Below are 19,605 nucleotides of genomic sequence, written 5' to 3' on the forward strand. Positions count from 1 at the left end.
TCTCCTTGGTGGTAGAAAGGCTGACAGTAAAAACTGGAGCCACATGATTCCTTGCTTAGGCACAGCGTTTCTTCATACTCTCACATGGGAGCAGGCATGTTCTTTCCCCAGGCTCACAGTAAACACTCTTGTCAAATCTCACAGGCTCAAAGTGCTTTTGGTTATCCCCATTCCAAGCCAATTTGTGGCAGGGATGATAGCATTACCCTGACTGCCTTAGACTAATATACCTACTGTACTTCTAGGGCTGGGGATAATTTTGAGGTCAACCATTCAAACTGCGTGGCAGTCATTCCATGGAAGAAGTATGGTCTAAATCTTTGGGGCAACCTGAATTCATGAAAACTCTCTTAGATTTATGTAACTAATTTTAGAATTCACTTCTGTACCATTTAATTTTACTAATAAAAATACCACCTTTACCCAAAATGTCAGCCAAGCGTAAGGCTCCCTTGGGACAGAAGGAATTATCAAAGCTTTGTGTTTTTATACATAGTAGCGTTTGACAAAGAAATAACCCTGAAGGAAGGAGAACAACCAGGCAGAGTCTAGATGCATGGAAAAGAAATCTTTGAGGCTTGGTAGGCAGAAGGAAAGGGCAGGACTACTTCAGGAATACAATGTTTAAGTAAAAGAGGTTGGGGTCTGTTGATTTTGAGGAGAAATGTTGATGGACTGGAAAATAGGAGTGAGACAGTAGGAGAGGAAAGGATATGGATGATGTATATACTGTATGGCTAACCATCATATAGATAGTAGTTGTTAGATGGTTAGCTATTTAAAGAAAGAAACCTGAACAAGTAACAATCTTGAGTTGCAAAGTGGCTGGAGTCACACAACAGACTAAATTTCTGGTAGAACAAATGCAGCAGCTTATGTGAAGATTACCATGTCTGAAGCTGGTTAGAAAAGGTCTAACATCCAACCAAAGTCACAGTTCTTAAGCTCAGTACACAGAGACAGACTGCTAACAGCTGATGTGTCCTCAGCGAGAGTGTCCTCATTTATATCCTCATTCTCCTCTTCTGCCTCCTTTTTTGTTTGTTTGTTTTAAAACTTTGGGAAGTCTCATCATTCAATACGGTCTAATATATCACAATAACAGAGGCAGCCCAATTTCTACAGATTGACTAATTCCATCCTTGAAAAGTTCATATAGTAAAACTATATAATGCATCATTTTCAACCATCCTTTAGAAAAATTCCCCTATTAAATGTTAACTCTAAATCCTTTGTCTCTGTTAATAACCTTACTAAAAACTTTCCCATCACTGCCTGCCAGGGAGATCAAAAGAAATCACATTTAAGAAACCTCCAACACCTGTACCTGACTGAAAAGCAAACATACAGACCTTTCAGTCCTGCCCCTACGATTCCACTCCTATCACCCAGAGACACGGTAGACATCCCCGTGGGAAGCGGAGAGCTCTTAGGTGGAAGCTAGGCCTGTAGGAAGCAGGCCAGGGAACATGTCTCCCAGGACCCATACTCTTGGGAGAAGCACGTGGCCACCAGACAGCATGTCCTGTCAACCTACAGAGTTCTTAAAAACAAACAGTGGACCGGGAATAGAACCCTGTGGTCACAGTGCCCACAGTTCACTAAGCACCCTCACAGGTCTTTGACAGAACACTGACTGCCAGGTCCCCTGGTGGGCAGAGAAATGGAAGATTCCCAGGCCCAACTGAGCATCTCAGGGAAGAACCACAAGCAGAGCAACTGCCAGAGCTGGTCGGCCAGCGTTGGCAACCAGGGAAGCAAGTGCTACACCGTATTTGGAGAGAGCATAAAACTCAAGGAAATACAGAAGCCCTACTCAATTCTGTTCTTCAACGGGAAACAAGAGAACTTGCGAAAAAGAAACCCAGTTTTCTGGAGTCCATGGAGAAATATGAAGCCAATGCTCGACTAACAGAGCAGAAAGCCTTTTATAAATAATGCCAGTCAAAGCTCCAAAGGTCAGAGCTGATGCAAGCCCGATTGTTCTGACAATTTCCTAGGTTGCTAGGCAACAAGGAGCTGGTCAACCAGCTCACCTTCAAGGACATACTTTATAATACCACCCTGGTAGATGAGAGCGAGGCAGCAGTGAAGGCAGTAGTCAAGAACAGGAGAGGAAGGTTAACAGCAAGATGCTCTTCAGACAGTCTGGACAAAGACAGTCTCTACCCAGCTCTCAGGAGTGGCCTGCTTAAGAAGGTGGAGGCCCAGGCAGCTCCCAGGGCGACCCTAAAGACAGACTCCAAGGAAAAGCGTGTGAGGGCAATGGTGACTATAAGGAGGTCCCAGTAGGCAGAGCAAGTCAGCTCAGGTTTTCTCTTTAGAGTCTCTGAACAGTGAAGAGAAGCTTTCTGTGGACAGCATTCCATCACTATGGGAGGGGAAAGGTGCCACGAGACTTCTCCAGTGGGGCACACAAGCATTGTACAGTGATCCTCAAGATCCAGCCATTGGCAGGAAATCGAAAGGCAAGCTTCTTAATTACATAGTCTATAGAGACAGAAGTGTGGAGCACCTTCAAAATAAAAGGCCAAGACCCAGGAACAACCTCCACAATCTGGAGTATATACAAATGAACCCAGGCCTGCCGACTCAGATCCACGCCATCCTAAAGCGGGGGTTTCTCATGAATGAAAGGGCTGAGTATTTGGTGTAGAGAATCAGAAGTCTCCCACTGCCCACACATTTTCTCTTCAAAGATTTCTTTTCCAAGAGCCCCTTGAATAAAGGAAGGGAGGGAGCACTGAATGCCCCAGAAATCAGAATGCATGATGCAGGAAGAGGGCAGTAAATAGTTCTCAAAGAGATCAGAAAATCAATTGGAAGCAATTTCATTACCACAAATAATAGACATTTTTTCTAAGAAAGGCACCCCTTCCTTTTCTACCCAATTGTCATTCAGCAACTACTGAATACTTACCAATGAAAAACCTTACCCCTGACCTCAAGGCTGCTCCTGAGCTCTGGTAGAAAATGCTTTCCTCATCTATAAAACATGGCAAGCAAGGCAGGATTGAACAGTAAGAAAGTGAACTCAGGGCATAGTAGCACTGCAGGACTTCAAATGGAAACATGGAGACAAGCAGTGAGAACAGGCAGCAAAAGCAGGGCAGCTGAGGCTGAGACCAGGGCATCTGGAACTTTCCACACCAGCTTGGATCTCCATGCCAAACAACAGTTTTCAAGGAAAGATATCTAAGAGGAACATGACTCTGGGAAACTTTTTGGCAGTATTGCTTACTGCATACTAGAAAGTAAAAGAATTTGGGGAACATTCACTAATTTGCTTCTTTAGGGGCTTGGGTAGGGAACAGGAACAGGAACCTGGCTCTAATTTCTGAACTTTTATCAGTAAAAACAATCCAACAAATGAAAGTTAGTCAATGAGAGAACTGGGAGGGTCTGCCCTCCCTCCTGCTTCCTTGAGTCAAGCCTTCTTGGGGGGACCTCCTGACATTTAATTAAGCGAAGACAATGTCCACTGAAGGAAGCTGACCTGAAAGTGACACGCTACTGTGAAATGAGCATGAAGTAGGAGCTTGTTACATATGTGAAATAGCCAGTGCTCTTGAGCAAAGCGCTTCACAGCTTGAGACCTAAGTTTTCTCCTCTGTATCCTGAGGGCTGGGCAAGATGATCTGTCAGGCGATTTTTACCCCTAAGCCACCAAAATCCAATTGCCTTAGCTTGTCACAAAAGCAGGTATCGAATGTCTGGCTATCCTGCAGTCCCTCCAGTCAACACCCAGACTTTTTCCCTGAGGCAATATATGACAACATTTAACATATTTTTATCAATTAGGTGGTCATGAGATAAATATATATGGGAGGCGGCAGTTTTTCACTTAAGTGAATATAATAATGGTACAGCTCTCTTTTGAGTAATCTTTGTTTCTTAAATATTTAAGTTCCCTAAGGACGGGCACGGTGGCTCAAGCCTGTAATCCCAGCACTTTGGGAGGCCGAGGCGGGCGGATCACGAGGTCAGGAGATCGAGACCATCCGGGCTAACACGGTGAAACCCCGTCTCTACTAAAAAATACAAAAAACTAGCCGGGCGAGGTTGCGGGCGCCTGTAGTCCCAGCTACTCGGGAGGCTGAGGCAGGAGAATGGCGTGAACCCGGGAGGCAGAGCTTGCAGTGAGCTGAGATCCGGCCACTGCACTCCAGCCTGGGCCACAGAGCGAGACTCCGTTGCAAAAAAAAAAAAAAAAAGAATAACCCAAGAAAGTGAAATCAATGTCACAAAGCACATGGCTAAATAACTGCAGGTTTGCAGTGCCATGTGTGAGATCAGATGACAGAAGGGAGGCCCACCTTCAGGCAGAGGCTTCTCATGTTCCCTGGAGTGGCCATGTGCTCTTCTACACGACTACTTCCACTTCGGTTACGCAGAAGCTATTTAAAGCACACAGATGGTTGTGATGAGATAAAAGCCACCCTTAAGTGAATGGAAATTATAGCATGATTTGAGGGTGGGGGTGGAGGTGGGAGTAGAGATGGGTAGAAAGGAGTGCAAGAGAAACAAAGGAGCCTTCATAAAATTAAAGTCACTTTGGATAACATGATTGATTTACTCAACACCTTCTTAGGAACATAAAGCAAACAAGTGGGTTCTCCTTTTACTGCTTTTCTGAAATGAGCTACACTCAAGAAAGCAACATGGGGGTTGTGCTGTCCCTGCACAGTGGCAGGAGAGTATGAGGAGCAGCTGAATGCCAGAACAGCTCCATCCAAGATCATTTTTCACATGCAGGAACCATTCTTATACTACCTTTTACTGGCAATTTCTGTAGAAATCTGGAAGTCTGGTTGACAAATCAGGCCCTTGGACTTTGCAATCACAGGGGCATTCATACATTCATTCAACAAGTATGTGTGTACGGGGCGGTGGAGCAAATAAAACAGATACGTTCCTACTGTCATGAAGCTTAACATTTAAGGAGGGAATTAGGCAGTCATGAAGTAAACATAAAAATACAGATTGTAATAGGCACTATGGAATAATGAATACTTTGGGGAACACAATTTAAATCTGAAATATATCTCAGTTCCATTAACGCATGTTGAAGGTGAATGGCATGGCATTTTTTTTGCTGGATTTAGGGCCTGGATGCAAGCATATTGGGGTAACTTCTGAAATGCATCGTAGGGTAATGCATTTCCTTCCATTTGGGCCCAAGTGTATTATTTACCACCCAGCTGTGATGAGCTGGGATCCTCCTGCTCAATCTCAGCTTGAAGCACTTGGAGGTTACCTGCCTGCTGTGGGTGATTATTTTGGAGCAAGGTACTTCATTTGCCTCAAGAAACAGATTTGATACCACTACTGTCCCCTTTTGGAACGGAGAAGTAGGCAAGACCCCAGTGTGAGGCAGAGCGATGGGATCTTTAGGATGCCAGAGTCATTACATCATTATGTAATGTATGTAATTGATGTAACTGATGATTTTGGAGTTTACAGGGTTATGCAGACACAGTAGGGAGGAGGATGGAAAGTTTCTGAGACACCCCAGTAACTGCGTGGATCCACAAAGCACATGTACAGTCTGCTCTGTGCCCTGGAGGTACAGCCACGAAAAAGACAAAGTCTCTGCCCTCGGAGCTTGGTGTCTTGTCTACTGGAGCAGACAAACCAACCTGCTTTTTCTCATATGCCTCTGCTGTGGGTTCCTTGTGTAACTCTCAAATGCTAGCATTTCCATGGATCCCATCCTTGTCCTTCTCTCCTCTGCCTTTTCCAGGATAATTTTCCTGACCACGGGTTCAGCTATGGTCTATGTGCTGGAGTCATACATTTTTATCTTCCGTGTACATTTTTCCCTAGACCCGTATTTTTAACTGCCTCAGGACAGCTCTCCCTGGATATCCCTATTTCCTTTCAAAACCCACTCTTCTTCTCTGTAGACCCAACAGCAACACTGTCCACCCAGCTCTCAAAACCTGAAATGGGGGAGCTGTCTTTGACTCTTAACTCTCCCATGCATGGGCACTGAATCAATCACCGAGTCCCTAGCATTTCTTGGACTCTGGCCTCCCTTCTATCCTCAGATTGTCTGCCTTTTTAAAATTACAGCAATAACTTAACTGCAAAGACCACATGTACACTTGTACTCTTTCAGTTTGTAAAAAACATAACATGTAAAACTGATTATGTCTTTGCTTCTTAACATCTGCAAAATAAAGTCCAAAGTCCTTGGTATGGTCTGTAAGGCCCTCATTATCCCAATCTCATCTTGATCCCTTAGAGCCTGACACTCAGACATACTAAAGAGCTTCCGCCTATCTGCCTCACATACACCTATCCTGTCTGTCAAGATTCGGCTTGACCTTCATCACCTATCTGCAGTATTTTTGGATCCGAATTCTCTGCCCACATTGTGCTTGCACATACTTCTTTTATCCTTAGTGGTTTGTACTTATGCCTGCTCTAACTAGACTGTCTCCCTGTAGTAGACTCCTTGATTCAACAAAGCAGCTCTCAAGCAGCCTGAAATCCATGGCACCCTGCAAAATGGCAAACATTCAATAGGTATTTGCTCAGTAAATGTTAATGAAAGGAAAAAAATTCAAACTTCAGTTGGAATAGGATTAGAGACAACTTAAAAATTAAGTTTCCCATGGAAATCTTCCTCATCATAAATATCATCATCCTAAATGTCCCGAGTCTTTCCCCAGGTCTAATCTGCCAAATAATGAAGACTCTCTTTTCTTTCTCACTGTGTGTGTGGGAGAGGCAGGGGCAGAACACATTTTTTTTTTTTTTTTCCTGTAAATCTGCTCTCTGGATTCATTTTTCTGGGGATGAAATCTCAGGCTGTGTAGCTTTTCTGGTCCCTTTTTGGTAATCAACAATTTTTCTAGGGTATTAAAAATGCCTAGAAAAAATCATCAGTTTTTCTAGGGTATTAAAAAGCTCACACCTTTGAAACATCAAGACGCCAAACTCTCTCTTAATTGAAAACAATTCTGCCTCTTACTGAGGCCTTTGAGTGGGAAGCTTAAAGACAGCAGTGTGGGGAAATCGGTTTTTCTTTTCCTCCCTCCACCTTCTTTCCCATTCGAGAGCTGCTGCTGCCCTTTCTGGAGGGGAGGGAATTAGAAGAAAAGATCCTGCCTTATCCAGTCACTGTTAATTATTACTTTGAGCCTGGGTGGGGAATGACTCTTTCCTGGAATACACACTGCTGGGAACCACCACTGAGATTCTCTAAGGTGGCAGCTTCCAACCTCTCCTCCTTCAACAGCTTCAACATTATATGGCACTCAGCTGCAGGGTGCCTGGCTCCAGGCAGGCAGCCCACTTGTGCAGGGTACTTTTCCAGATGGCTCATAGTCCATCTCTTTTCCCAGTGTGGCCCCTGGGAAACATACATCTTGACTCCATTATTGGTGGGAGTACTCTTTAGTTAGTTGCCACAGGCCACTTCCGACACATCTTACCCTGAGACCCTTTTCAGAGTCAGGTACCATCCCTGTGTCTCCTAGCATCTAAAGATCACAGCTGAAGGTCTCCAAGTAGTTCACTTAAAAAATACCTCAGTAGGTTTAGGAACAGGGAAAGCCCCTATTTCATTCTGAGAGCTGTATGACTCTCATCCCCAAACCAGACAGATATATAATATGAAAACTACAGACCAATATTCCTTATGAATATACATGCAAACATTCTAAACAAAATACTAGCAAACCAAATCTAGCAGCATAGAACAAGGTTTATGTAGCATGGACAACTGAGATTATCCCAGGAATGCAAGGTTAATTCAATATACAAAAGTCCATTAATACAACATATTAACAGAATACAGGACAAAACAACATGACAGTCTTGATACAGAAGAAGCGTTTGACAAAATCCATAGCCCCTCCTTTTTTTTTTGATTAAAAAACACTCAGTAAACTAGGTTTAATAAAAGAATTTCCTCAACTTGATTCAAACCCACAGCTAACATCATACTCAATGCTGAAAGACTGAATGCTTTCCCCCTAAAATCAGGAACAAGAAAAAGATGTCTGCTCTTGTCACTTCTAGCCAATACTGTACTGGAGGTGCTAGCCAGTACACTAAGACAAGAAAATGAAATAATAAGAATCTAGACTGGAAAGGAAGAAGTAAAAGTATTTCTGTTCAAAGATGCATGATCTCATAAGCAGAAAATACTAAGTGACCAAAAAAAAATTGAATTTTAGAAAAGCTACAATATACAAGATCAACATATAAAAATCAATTTTATTACTAAGACCAGTGATGAATACAAAAATAAAAATTAGAAAATAATCATATAAAGTGGCATCAATAAAATACTTAGAAAAAAATTAAAGACGTCAAGACTTGTACACTGAAATCTATAAAACATCACTGAAATAAACTAAAGACCTAATCAAATGCAAAGACATCCCACAGTCATGGAACAGAAAACCTAATACCATTAAAATAGCAGTTATTTCTCAAACTTATCTACCAATTCAACGAAATCCCTATCAAGAGCCCAGCTGTTTTGCAGGAATTGACACAATGATCCTAAAATTCGTATGAAATGCAAGGGACTGAATATAAACAAAATGATTTTGGGGAAAAATAAATTGGCGGACTTGCACATCCCAAATCCAAACTTAGTACAAAGCTACAGCAATCAAGACAGTGCAGTGCTAGTATAAGGATAGACATATATGACAACAGAGTTAAGACTGAGAATCCAAAAAGTCTTACATTTATGGTCAACTGTTCTTTGACAAGGGTCCCAGGACCATTCATGGGGAAATAACAGTCTTTTCAACAACTGGTGCTTGGGCAGATGGATATATAGATACCAATGCACTTATGAAAAAATGGATGAAATAGGAAGCTTCACTACATTCTACTGCATGCTGGGTCATTTTCAATCATTTAGGTGGCAACACTGACAAGGTAACAGAAAAATGGAGGCAATAACATGTGAAAGGCAAAATGTTTTTTTTTTTAAAAAAAGGGACAATAGCCATCATGAATTTACTTACACTCCAGGCAAAGGTTATTAAAAGAAAAAAAAAAATTCCTGAACTGAAATGTGGAAGGGGTATCAAGAGCAGATCCTAAGACACTCCGTAAGAATTCCAGTGACTCCTCACTGTTCAACTACGAAATGTACCCCACCATGCCGTGCTACCATGGAAGCATTGGAGGCACTTTGGGGGCTGATGAAGTCTTCATGGATGAGGTACTTTAAAAATCTGGTCATGAAGAGTATTTGAGAAATATGACAAGATGCTGGGTAGGAATGCAGGGAGAAAAGTGTGTAACACACGGCCAAATTGGAAAGGTCAGTGAGGGGGTGATTTGTGGAGGCACTGAACGCAGAGAATATTAAAATTAGCAAGATGGTGTTCTAGGCCGGGCGCGGTGGCTCAAGCCTGTAATCCCAGCACTTTGGGAGGCCGAGACGGGCGGATCACGAGGTCAGGAGATCGAGACCATCCTGGCTAACACGGTGAAACCCCGTCTCTACTAAAAAAAATACAAAAAACTAGCCGGGCGAGGTGGCGGTGCCTGTAGTCCCAGCTCCTCGGGAGGCTGAGGCAGGAGAATGGCGTAAACCCGGAAGGCGGAGCTTGCAGTGAGCTGAGATCCGGCCACTGCACTCCAGCCCCGGCGACAGAGCGAGACTCCGTCTCAAAAAAAAAAAAAAAAAAAAAAAAGATGGTGTTCTAGCACAATGAAAAGGATTGGAAGAGGGAGATCAGAGTCAGGGAATTAAATTAGGCAGCTGCTAAGAGTGTCCAGGTGAGTCGGAGGATCAGGACCTGTAAGGGCAGTATAAATAGAGGAGGAATGACCGGAGGGGTTTACGGGGAAAGAATTGACAACCTGTGACAATTGAGGAATGAGAGATTTGATGACTGGGGTGAAGGTTACATTTCGTAAAAAGAAACAAAGAATGGTTGATAGAGATGCAAGATGAAGAATTTTGTTTTTAGGCCTACTGACTTTGAGGTAGCAGAAAGAAATCCTGGAGACAGAGGTCTGAGGAGAAGATACAGAATTGGGGAAGAATCTTTGGGAGTGCCTGAGGTTGACCAGAGAGGACTGGGCAAGAACAGGTAAGGACTTTAAGCAGAATTGGAGGAGTATCCACCCAAAATCTGGGTAAATTGGGAAAGAAAAATAAGCAGCCAGAGAAGCAACAGCTCAAGTTAGGGTACAGTCAAGGTTATAGGTAAGTGTTACTGATTTTGGCAATGAGGAGGTTATAAGGATCCTTGAAGACTGTACCTTCAGTGAAACTGTCATGGATTAGTAGCCTTTCACAGTGATACCTACCCCACACCTGCATCAAGATCTTGCAGTGGCTGTTAACAAATGCCAACCCACTAACAGGAAGGGGAGAAAAAGACTTGGGACTCTGTACTTGTAAAACCCTCTACCCTCCCCAGGCAATTCTTTACACACTAACACTGTTGAGGTAAAAGGAGGCAACCAAATGAGGGAGCAAATGGAAGGTGTGTTTTGGATTATATAGTGGCCCATGGAAGTGTGGGAGGGGTACAGATGGCCCTTAGACAGACACTGGTGGAAAGTCAGAAAAAAAATTGCGGTAAGCAGGTAAAGGGATCGAGAGTGCACAGGGACTGGTCTCTTGGGACGACATTTCTTTCTCTGACGGTTTGTATGGAATTCTTGAGAAAAATTCCTGAAAGGGGCCTGGAATCTCAGAAGGGTCATGTTTTTAATGGGAACAGGGAGTGATGCTGCCCCATTACAACCATCTGTTCTAGCAGAGTATCTGTACTGAGGAGGGATGAATAACATCAGCAAGTTCTGTTTGAAGCCTCATTTTCAAGTTTCTTTTTGATATGGATCTCCCTATACAAGCAAGCATCCCCAAAAGTAGTTATCTCAGGAAACGTAGGTTAGGATGACCAGCTCATTTGCTGGCGCTGCCAAGGTCCAGAAAAGTTTGGCTGCAGGCTGTTTTCATGTTTTATGTTTGAAATGTTCTATAATGAAAGTTAAAAAAAGTTAGCATTTATTTGGAAAACCAGTTACTTTAGTTTATGGTTCCTTTTTTTCCCTCCAGAGCTTCCTGGAGATTTGAGGTCTAATTCAAAGAAAACCAAACTATATAATAGAGTACCTGGGCAAAAAAGTACTTTTATAACATAACATTTGGGGTAGAGGAAGCATCCACTATCGTCAAAATTTCTCTGTTTTCCTCTTCCTTATTGGTCAGGGACATTCCATGCAGCAAAAGTAAGGGAAGTGACAACATGCCTAGCGTAATTAAGCAAGCTAGAGCAGCTCGTCTGTGCAACTGATTTTTTTCCCTCTAAAATTTTAAGGGTAGGTTCATTTTGACTCTGTTAGAAGTCTACTTGATGTGAATTCTGTATCTGATAACCTATTTCAATTATCACTTTAAAACTTGTCATATGGATACATTATTACAATTGTAGAACTTCAGTACCGTAATAATAAAACTTGAGAACTGAAGAGCACACATTTCTTCACGAATTTATTATATAAAACGCCCTCAGAGTATTTAATTTCTCCTCACTTTAATTACACATTAAGAAGCACAGTGGATGAGAAGCCTTTAAGATGACTACAGTTGCACGAAGGTCCCTTTCATCAAGGTAGCGTATGTACCTTAACAGTGTTCTAAAGGCTGGCCCAGAAAAACCCCATGTTACCTTATCACAATATGGAAAGCATTGTCTTCTTTTTCCACTAAATTATGGTGAAAAGTGCCACAGTTTTATTTAGCATTATGGTACATAACAGTTCTGTCTCAATTATGAAAAAAATTAAAATAATCCTGAAAGACATCCTTTTTCTCCCCCCAATGATTTGAAAGCTGCATTTTTCCTGCCAATTTCAAACAAATCATCAGATTGATCTGCAGTAATCAGTTAAAACAATCACCAAGGCACAAGCTCAGCACGTTAGCTATAGCTTGTAGCAAAACGATATATCAATGTCTCACCTTAGTTAAAAATACATAATCCTTTTATTTTATAATGCAATAAAAGAAATTAACATCACATACACAGAAGACTAGGAAAGGGGAAACTACTATACTTCTGAAAATCCAGTAATGTAAACCTACTTGTACTTTTTCCATAGTACATGAAAGTAATGTTTAACATGTTTTGAATTAAATTTAACCTGTGGGGCTATACAATGTAATTCTTAGGAGTAATAGTTTCATTCATTTCCAGGTCAGCTTACTGTATGATTAAGTAACACAAGGCACAGTAGCCATCTTTTTCATTATGTTGCAACACTGATCACGTGCCTCGATAAAATGGCTGATTCAACAAGATGATGGCAACACGAAGGGGAGACTTTGGATTGTCTATTTAAAATCTAGGTAATAAGTAATTAATAAAAACTCTATCTTAAGTGCACTTTCACATGCTTTTTGTTTATAATAAACAACAAACTTCCTAACTTTGTTGCAATAGGCTTGACTACCATTTCATTTGGCCAAATGCACTTTCCCCAGTAAACTTAAAATAACAAGAACAACAAGAACAAAAATCCCTGTCCTTTCATATACTAAGAAAGGATTGGCTACTGAAACAGTTCATTGCAAGACACATGAAGACAACATACTGTGGCATGAGTTGTTTTTTAATTTGTTGTGCTGTTACTAAAGTTCTGAGGGCTGCAGTTAAAACATTCCAATTTCTCCCTTCCATCTTTATTGATTCTCAAGATTTTGCACAGAAAACTCTTTGGGGGCTAGAACAGCAGTAATTGCATCACACTGTTTCAAAGACTTCAAGTTTCAAAAGCAAATCATTAAAAAAAAAAAATACAGTTCCTGATTTGAGTTAGATACAGGGACAAAAAAGTAGCACATACTTGAAGGTTACATGGTCTACAAATGGTGGCAATATTTTCCTTGGGAGAGTAGTTCTGTTGGTATATATTTTTTAAATACTCAAAAGGCTCAACCTCAAGCAGTAATTAATAAACACAAGCAAAAGTGATTTAACCCTTAAAATAAATATTCAGAAAAACCTCTCTGTACATACAAGTGAAAGAATATGTAACACTTTCACACAAAAAAATAATTATAATAATAATAAAGGATTTGTTCATATATGTAGCTGAAATCTGCTGTTCCAGCCCACATGTCCCCAATAAAGAAGGGAGGCACAGACAGAGGTGACTACTGTGGTTCACTATCTTACAGCCTTTTTGTACTGGGACACTATCACCACCAAACATTTATCCCTCTTGTTATATTTTTAAAATTTTTTAAATTTTTTCTTTTTTTTTTTTCCCTCCTTTTTTTGTTTTATTTTGTTTTGTTTTACAGCATGCCAAATCCTTTGGCATACGTGATGGCCTTCAACAATCTCTCTTTAAGTTTTTCTTTGCTTGAATATTCCGGAAGTAAAAGCACATTAAAGCAAGTATGAGATGTAGGTAACCTAAATAGAGAAAAGGGGAAAAAACAGGAAAATAATAAGTCATGGGAAATGCACTTAGAATTGTATATAGTTGAGATGGTTTGCAATGCAAACTATACATTAATGCAAATTATAAACTTTTTGTTGTGTAACTACCAAGAATCGGTTTGTCTTTATCCTATAAATTACTCAAAGCTAGTAACAATGATGATAAGATACTTATCCATTGAGTTTTTACTACATACCAGATACTGTTTTAGGTATTTAATTATTACAGTTCGTTTCACTAAATCTTTCCACAACAAAACCACAGAGAGGACATCAGTAAATGCACTTCAGAGGTTAGGTCACTGAGAAGTAACTTCCTCTAAGGTGGAGAAAATATTCAAACCTGGTTTACAAGATTTCAAACTGTGTGCTCTTAAATGCTTATTAGAAATACTGCTGGCAATATGACTATGAAAATGATTTGATAACAGGATTCTAGCATAATCGAATGATAATCTTCCAAGCCTCAATGTAACCATTCTAAATAGATTATCATGTAACATGGCTTTCAACTAACAAGCTGGGAATCAAAAAAGTAAATGAATCATACTAATTTGAAAAATTCCAAACCAATGTGAGTCCCATAATAATTTTTAACTAGGGCAATTCCTTAAAAGTTTCCCCACACAATGACAGCAAAATATTTTCTCAATTGTCTAATATGATTTGAGGATTTGTACATAAAATCACAAAGGTGCTTAGAAACTATAAAGACAGTTCATATGTGTGTGATGAGGAATGCAAGGTTTTCAGTAGGTATAGAGTCACCACTTAATAATTACCTTTCTGTGTCTGGGCCATTTTTGGCTATAATCATCTTTAATTTTCCTAGTCCTCCCACAGGGGCTCTGTCTGTGCCCGTTGTAAACTGCAAGAAGAGTCTTTTCTGTTCATCTGTAAATGAATGAACGATTTCCCAGAACTCCCTAATGAGAAAAAATACAATACTGGTTTCAGTTTGGCATTCATTATGACTGGTACTAATATAAGCTTATGATTTGCATTTAAATTATATTAAGAGACAACTTAGAAGTTAATTATCAGGATAATATCACTTCTGGTGATTTAATAATTTCCAAGCAAATTTATCTTAAACAGTTCTGAATACATAAAAATTTAGATTACAATATAGTAAAATATTAGTACTACAATAGTAAAAAATTAAGAAAACCCAAGTGTGTAATAACAGGAAATGACTGTGGTATAACCACATTATGTAGTCAGTGACAAACAAAAGACAAAATCCTATGAATTGAGAAAGACTGAAAGGAATATTGGGAAAAATTAAGGTGCCTTTGGGTATATATTTTATTTATCCTTTCTCCATTATTCTCCTTGTCTACTCATCCTTTAACTCAACTTTGGGGGGGAAAAGCGATACAGATTAAGGACAAAAGAAAAAAAAGACCCCCTGCCCCAACCAACTGGCCCCAAATGCAAATAACTACATACATACCTAATAGCAGCAATACAAAAGTTCGATTTTTATATGAACTTGAATACTTTTAACAAGTAATATGTGCTGTGTATGGAGGAGGAGAATTATTCTGACATTTCTGCCACATGCAGTTATTTTAAGAGAATGATTTATCCTCTGGCATTCCTAAAATCTATGTAATAAAAGCTATGTTTTAATGACACTTACGTTAGTTTGAGTTCTAAAAAACGAAATACAAGCTCATAAAGTGCAATCATGAAGTTTGTTTGAATAATCAGGCATCTATAAAACATATACACTAGTTCATAGTTAAATAATTTTTTTTTCTTTTTTTTTTTTTTTTTTTTTTTGAGACAGAGTCTCGCTCTGTCACCCAGGCTGGAGTGCAGCGGTGCGATCTCAGCTCATGCAAGCTCCGCCTCCTGGGTTCAGACCATTCTCCTACCTCAGCCTCCCAAGTAGCTGGGACTACAGGTGCCCGCTACCACACCTGGCTAATTTTTTTGTACTTTTAGTAGAGGTGTGGTTTCACCGTGTTAGCCAGGATGGTCTCGATCTCCTGACCTCATGATCTGCCCACCTTGGCCTCCCAAAGTGCTGGGATTGCAGGCATGAGCCACCCCGCCTGGTCCATAGCTAAATAATGTTAAGATTAAAACATTTTTTTAAAAAAGTATTTTTAGTCGCTTATATAAAATGCATTTTAATATGTATTCAGAAAGTTCTTTCCAGTGCCTGGTGTGGTGGCTCACGCCTGTAATCCCAGCACTTTGGGAGGCTAAGGTGGGTGGATCACCTGAGGTCAGGGGTTTGAGATCAGCCTGACCAACATGTTGAAACCCTATCTCTACTAAAATACAAAAATTAGCCGGGTGTGGTGGCGGATGCCTGTAACCTCAGCTACTTGGGAGGCCGAGGCAGGAGAATCGCTTGAACACAGGAGGTGGAGGCTGCAATGAGCTGAGATCACACCATCGCACTCCAGCCTGGGAAACAAGAGCACCACTCCATCTCAACAACAACAACAAAAAAATTCTTTCCAGAATGTTAGCAGAGAACATCACACATTCCAAATCAGTAATTACAATTTTCTAGTTTTTGATATTCTAATATTCCAACATACTATTTTTATTACCAAAATGCTGGCATTTTTGTTGCTGCAACACCATTTATCTGAAGTAAATTAAAGGTTTTATTAGAATTCTTGGCTTTCTCCAATCTCTTGCCACGTCCCTTCCCTGCCCCTCTACGAATCTACCAGTCAGCCAGAGAAAACAAAAAAGAAACACACAGCCACAGACAACGGGACATGACACTAGCAGGAGCATCCCTCAGTTGAGGAGGAGAGGAATCAGACGCCAGTTCATGACATTCCTTTTGGGGAGGCTGGCAAGAGAAAACAAGTCTGCTGGAGCACACAGCAGAAAAGCTGCCCTGCAGTGGGTGGTGATAAAGCCTCCTCACACTGCAGTGGGGCTCTGAAGCTTAACTGAACCAGCTACACCTAAGGAGGCAGATCAAAGAGCACCACCGAAAAGGAGAGACAGACCCTGCAGGAAGTGGCAGATGAGTAGTGGTCACAATGACCAGTCTGGCTATATCATTACGGAGCTGCTGCTTTGGTCTTTCTTTTAAATGAAACCTTTAAAAATTTTATACAATGAAAACAATTAGGGAACAAAATTTGTCTCTTCCTATAAGTGTTATGTGTGTTACTAAGTAACACGTTGAATTAAATAAGAATGCATTTATTTAGAAAGCTGAAGAAAAAATGAAGAAGCTTCTAGTTTCCACAAAAAAGTGGTGGCTGTATTGATCACATCCTACTAACATCTCTAAAACCCCTATGACTTAGGTCTAGAGTAAAACTAGGAGACAGAGCAATAAACTCCAAATACCATAGAAGTGGGGAAATGAGCAGGGTCCAGCAGGAGCTACATCGAAGAGTGGCTTGTGCAGAATCATACTGATTAGGGATCACCTAAGGCCAGACCGCACCCGCCCCTCAACAGAGCACTACTGAGGGCAGGTTAGAGCACTGGCAACGGGTTGGTTAAAGGAAGGACTACAGAAAAGTACTTGGGTCCAGCAATGGCAGGCTCAGGAAGGCACCATGCATGAAAGGAAGAGGGGTACCTTGGAAAGCAGAAGTGTCCCTTAAGTGGCTGTAAAGGGGTGGAAGCAGCTAATGAAAAAGAATCTTCATTAAGTGGATGGAGCTGAAAAATCAGAAAGTGGTGATTCTGCCCTTACTAAAGCAACAGAAGAGGGATGCCTTCAGCCAAGACCCCTAAAGCCACACAAATTCCTCTCTGCTCCACTCTGAGGTCTAGTAATAACATGTCCAGAAAAAAGTAACATCTATTATAGAAACATAAACAAGAAAAACAGAATTCCTAAGCCAAATAAAGTTATTATGGAAAGAGTCTGGCAAATGAGAAGCAATACTTTCCGGTAGACAAAAGTACACCAGAAAAATTCAGTCATAAACAACAGGAAACCTGTAACACCACATTCCAACACAAAGGGAGAATGTAGCAGCAGACCAGACAGACCACCAATGATGAGAAGTACAAATTCAGAGAGAAATGAGCACATCTTAAATAGAAATAAGAATACTAAAAAATACTTAAGAAATATGCAAAGTAACTTTAGAAATAAAGGCTAATTTTATTATAAGGTGACCAAAGAAGAAACAATATGACTAAAATTTCTACTGAGGATAGAGTCTAGAAAATTAAAAAACAAAGAAAATGAATAAAATAAACCTAACTAAAGAAATGCGTATCGAAGCATAATAACGAAAAAGATTAATAGCTGACTACATAAACATAAAAGCTTTCACTTGGCAAAAATCCTATAAGCAAGGTTAAAAGACAAATGGCAAACTGGGAAAAAATATTTGCAAATTTACTAGCGTTAAAGGACTAATCTCCTTAACATATGAAGTTTCTAAAAATGAAGAAAACAACCAGCCGGGCGCGGTGGCTCAAGCCTGTAATCCCAGCACTTTGGGAGGCCGAGACGGGCGGATCACGAGGTCAGGAGATCGAGACCATCCTGGCTAACACGGTGAAACCCCGTCTCTACTAAAAATACAAAAAAAAAACTAGCCGGGCGAGGTGGCGGGCGCCTGTAGTCCCAGCTACTCAGGAGGCTGAGGCAGGAGAATGGCGTAAACCCGGGAGGCGGAGCTTGCAGTGAGCTGAGGTCTGGCCACTGCACTCCAGTCCGGGCGACAGAGCGAGACTCCGCCTCAAAAAAAAAAGAAAACAACCAACTGAGCAGCAAAATGAGCAAAAGGCCATATAAAACTATAAACAGCTCTTAAGTACAAGAAAAAATGTCCATCATCATTCATAACTGAGGTAAACTCAAAAATTGTAAGTATAGTAAAATACCATTTCTCAATTGGCAGATTAAACATCCACATTTAACAACACATTATGTTTGGAAAGTTTTAAGAAAAGAGATACTGTTGTAAACTGCTGGTGGGAATGCAAAATGTTACTTTTCTGTGAAGGAGAATTTGGCAGTATCTAGCAAAATTATATATGCATCTACCATTTGATGCAACAATCCCACTTCTAACAATTTATCTTAATGATACCTTACATATGTAAGGAATAATGCATGAACATAAGAGGATTCACTGTGACATTAGTACTAATAGCAAAAGGTTAAAAATAACCTCGATGCCTATAAATATTGATAAGCTATGCTGCATCCACACAAAGTAGCAGTATTCAGTCATATAAAACAAAATGGAAAACACCTCTGCAATGATGTAGGATGATTCTCAGGATACACTAGAAAGATTATTTTCCTAGTTCTATCCTGATCAGGCCTACAAGTAGTAATATTCAAACCAAAGGCCATACTTTGCATCTAAAATCTGACTTCTAAATGCCATTCTCCAACAATTTATTGGAAAAATAACTTATTCCAGGCCTGAGAATGAATGTTCGAGATTAGCTAGAAATTTCAAAATCTAACAGTCATTTTAAAAGCACACGAAGGCTAAGCAATTTGAGTATCATTTAGAGTAATGACTGTGAAACGTATTAAATACAAAAACATTCATGAGTTCTTAATATTCAAAAAGGCAGCAAAACCAACCAAAAAACAAAATTAAATTGTCACTATTAAAGTTATTATATTAACTCCTTACTCTAAAAACCTTAAATCTATTTGATCATGCCTTTTCAGTAGAACTGTTGTTCAAGGTAATCGAATGGCACCCATGAGAAAAAACAATGCCAGGTATATATGTAGGACAAGCAGATGGAATTTTTTTCCCCCTAAACAGCCATTTTGCAATCCCAATGAGATAATAGATTAAGGTAATGATACTGATAAATACGAAAATCAGGTGAAGGGCAGATGGCACGTTCTGGCAAGATGATGACAGCAGTGACATAGTTATTATTTATTTATTTATTTTTTTGGTTTTATTCCCTCCCAATCTCCCCTACAAAAAGAGCAAACTGAGAAAACCAAAGACCCAGAGACATTATCTACAACAAAACCATGAACCATTGCATATAAGTGGACAAAACAAAGCTCTGACAAGTACAAGACTGGTTAGTAAGGAAGCAGATGGAAGGTAACTGACTGGGTTTCTTACAGCCCTGTGAACAGGAAAAACCTCAACACTGCCAACCCACTGGAAAGCACAGGCCAATCTGAAAACAGGGCTAAAAGTTTAAAAAAGTTCTACAG

At 40.3% G+C, this 19,605-nt stretch overlaps 1 protein-coding gene and 1 long non-coding RNA gene across 15 annotated transcripts in view; one reads left to right on the forward strand and one right to left on the reverse strand.

Annotated features, from left to right (window-relative positions):
• Positions 1-19,605, forward strand: part of LOC117070982 — a 149,660-nt gene that overhangs the window by 56,374 nt on the left and 73,681 nt on the right. The window lies entirely within an intron of this gene.
• UBE3A (ubiquitin protein ligase E3A) overlaps positions 11,476-19,605 on the reverse strand; it is a 102,179-nt gene continuing 94,049 nt past the window's right edge. For all 11 annotated transcript variants that reach the window (XM_033190759.1, XM_033190764.1, XM_033190761.1 and 8 more), the window contains 2 exons: positions 14,228-14,371; positions 11,476-13,418 (listed from right to left, as the gene is read on the reverse strand). In XM_033190759.1, coding sequence (XP_033046650.1) covers positions 13,298-13,418; positions 14,228-14,371 — 265 coding nt within the window. In that variant the 3' untranslated portion in view covers positions 11,476-13,297. The remainder of the gene's footprint in view (positions 13,419-14,227; positions 14,372-19,605) is intronic.

Source organism: Trachypithecus francoisi, unplaced genomic scaffold (assembly GCF_009764315.1).
Source record: "Trachypithecus francoisi isolate TF-2019V2 unplaced genomic scaffold, Tfra_2.0 Lachesis_group3, whole genome shotgun sequence".
NCBI classification, from domain to species: domain Eukaryota; kingdom Metazoa; phylum Chordata; class Mammalia; order Primates; family Cercopithecidae; genus Trachypithecus; species Trachypithecus francoisi.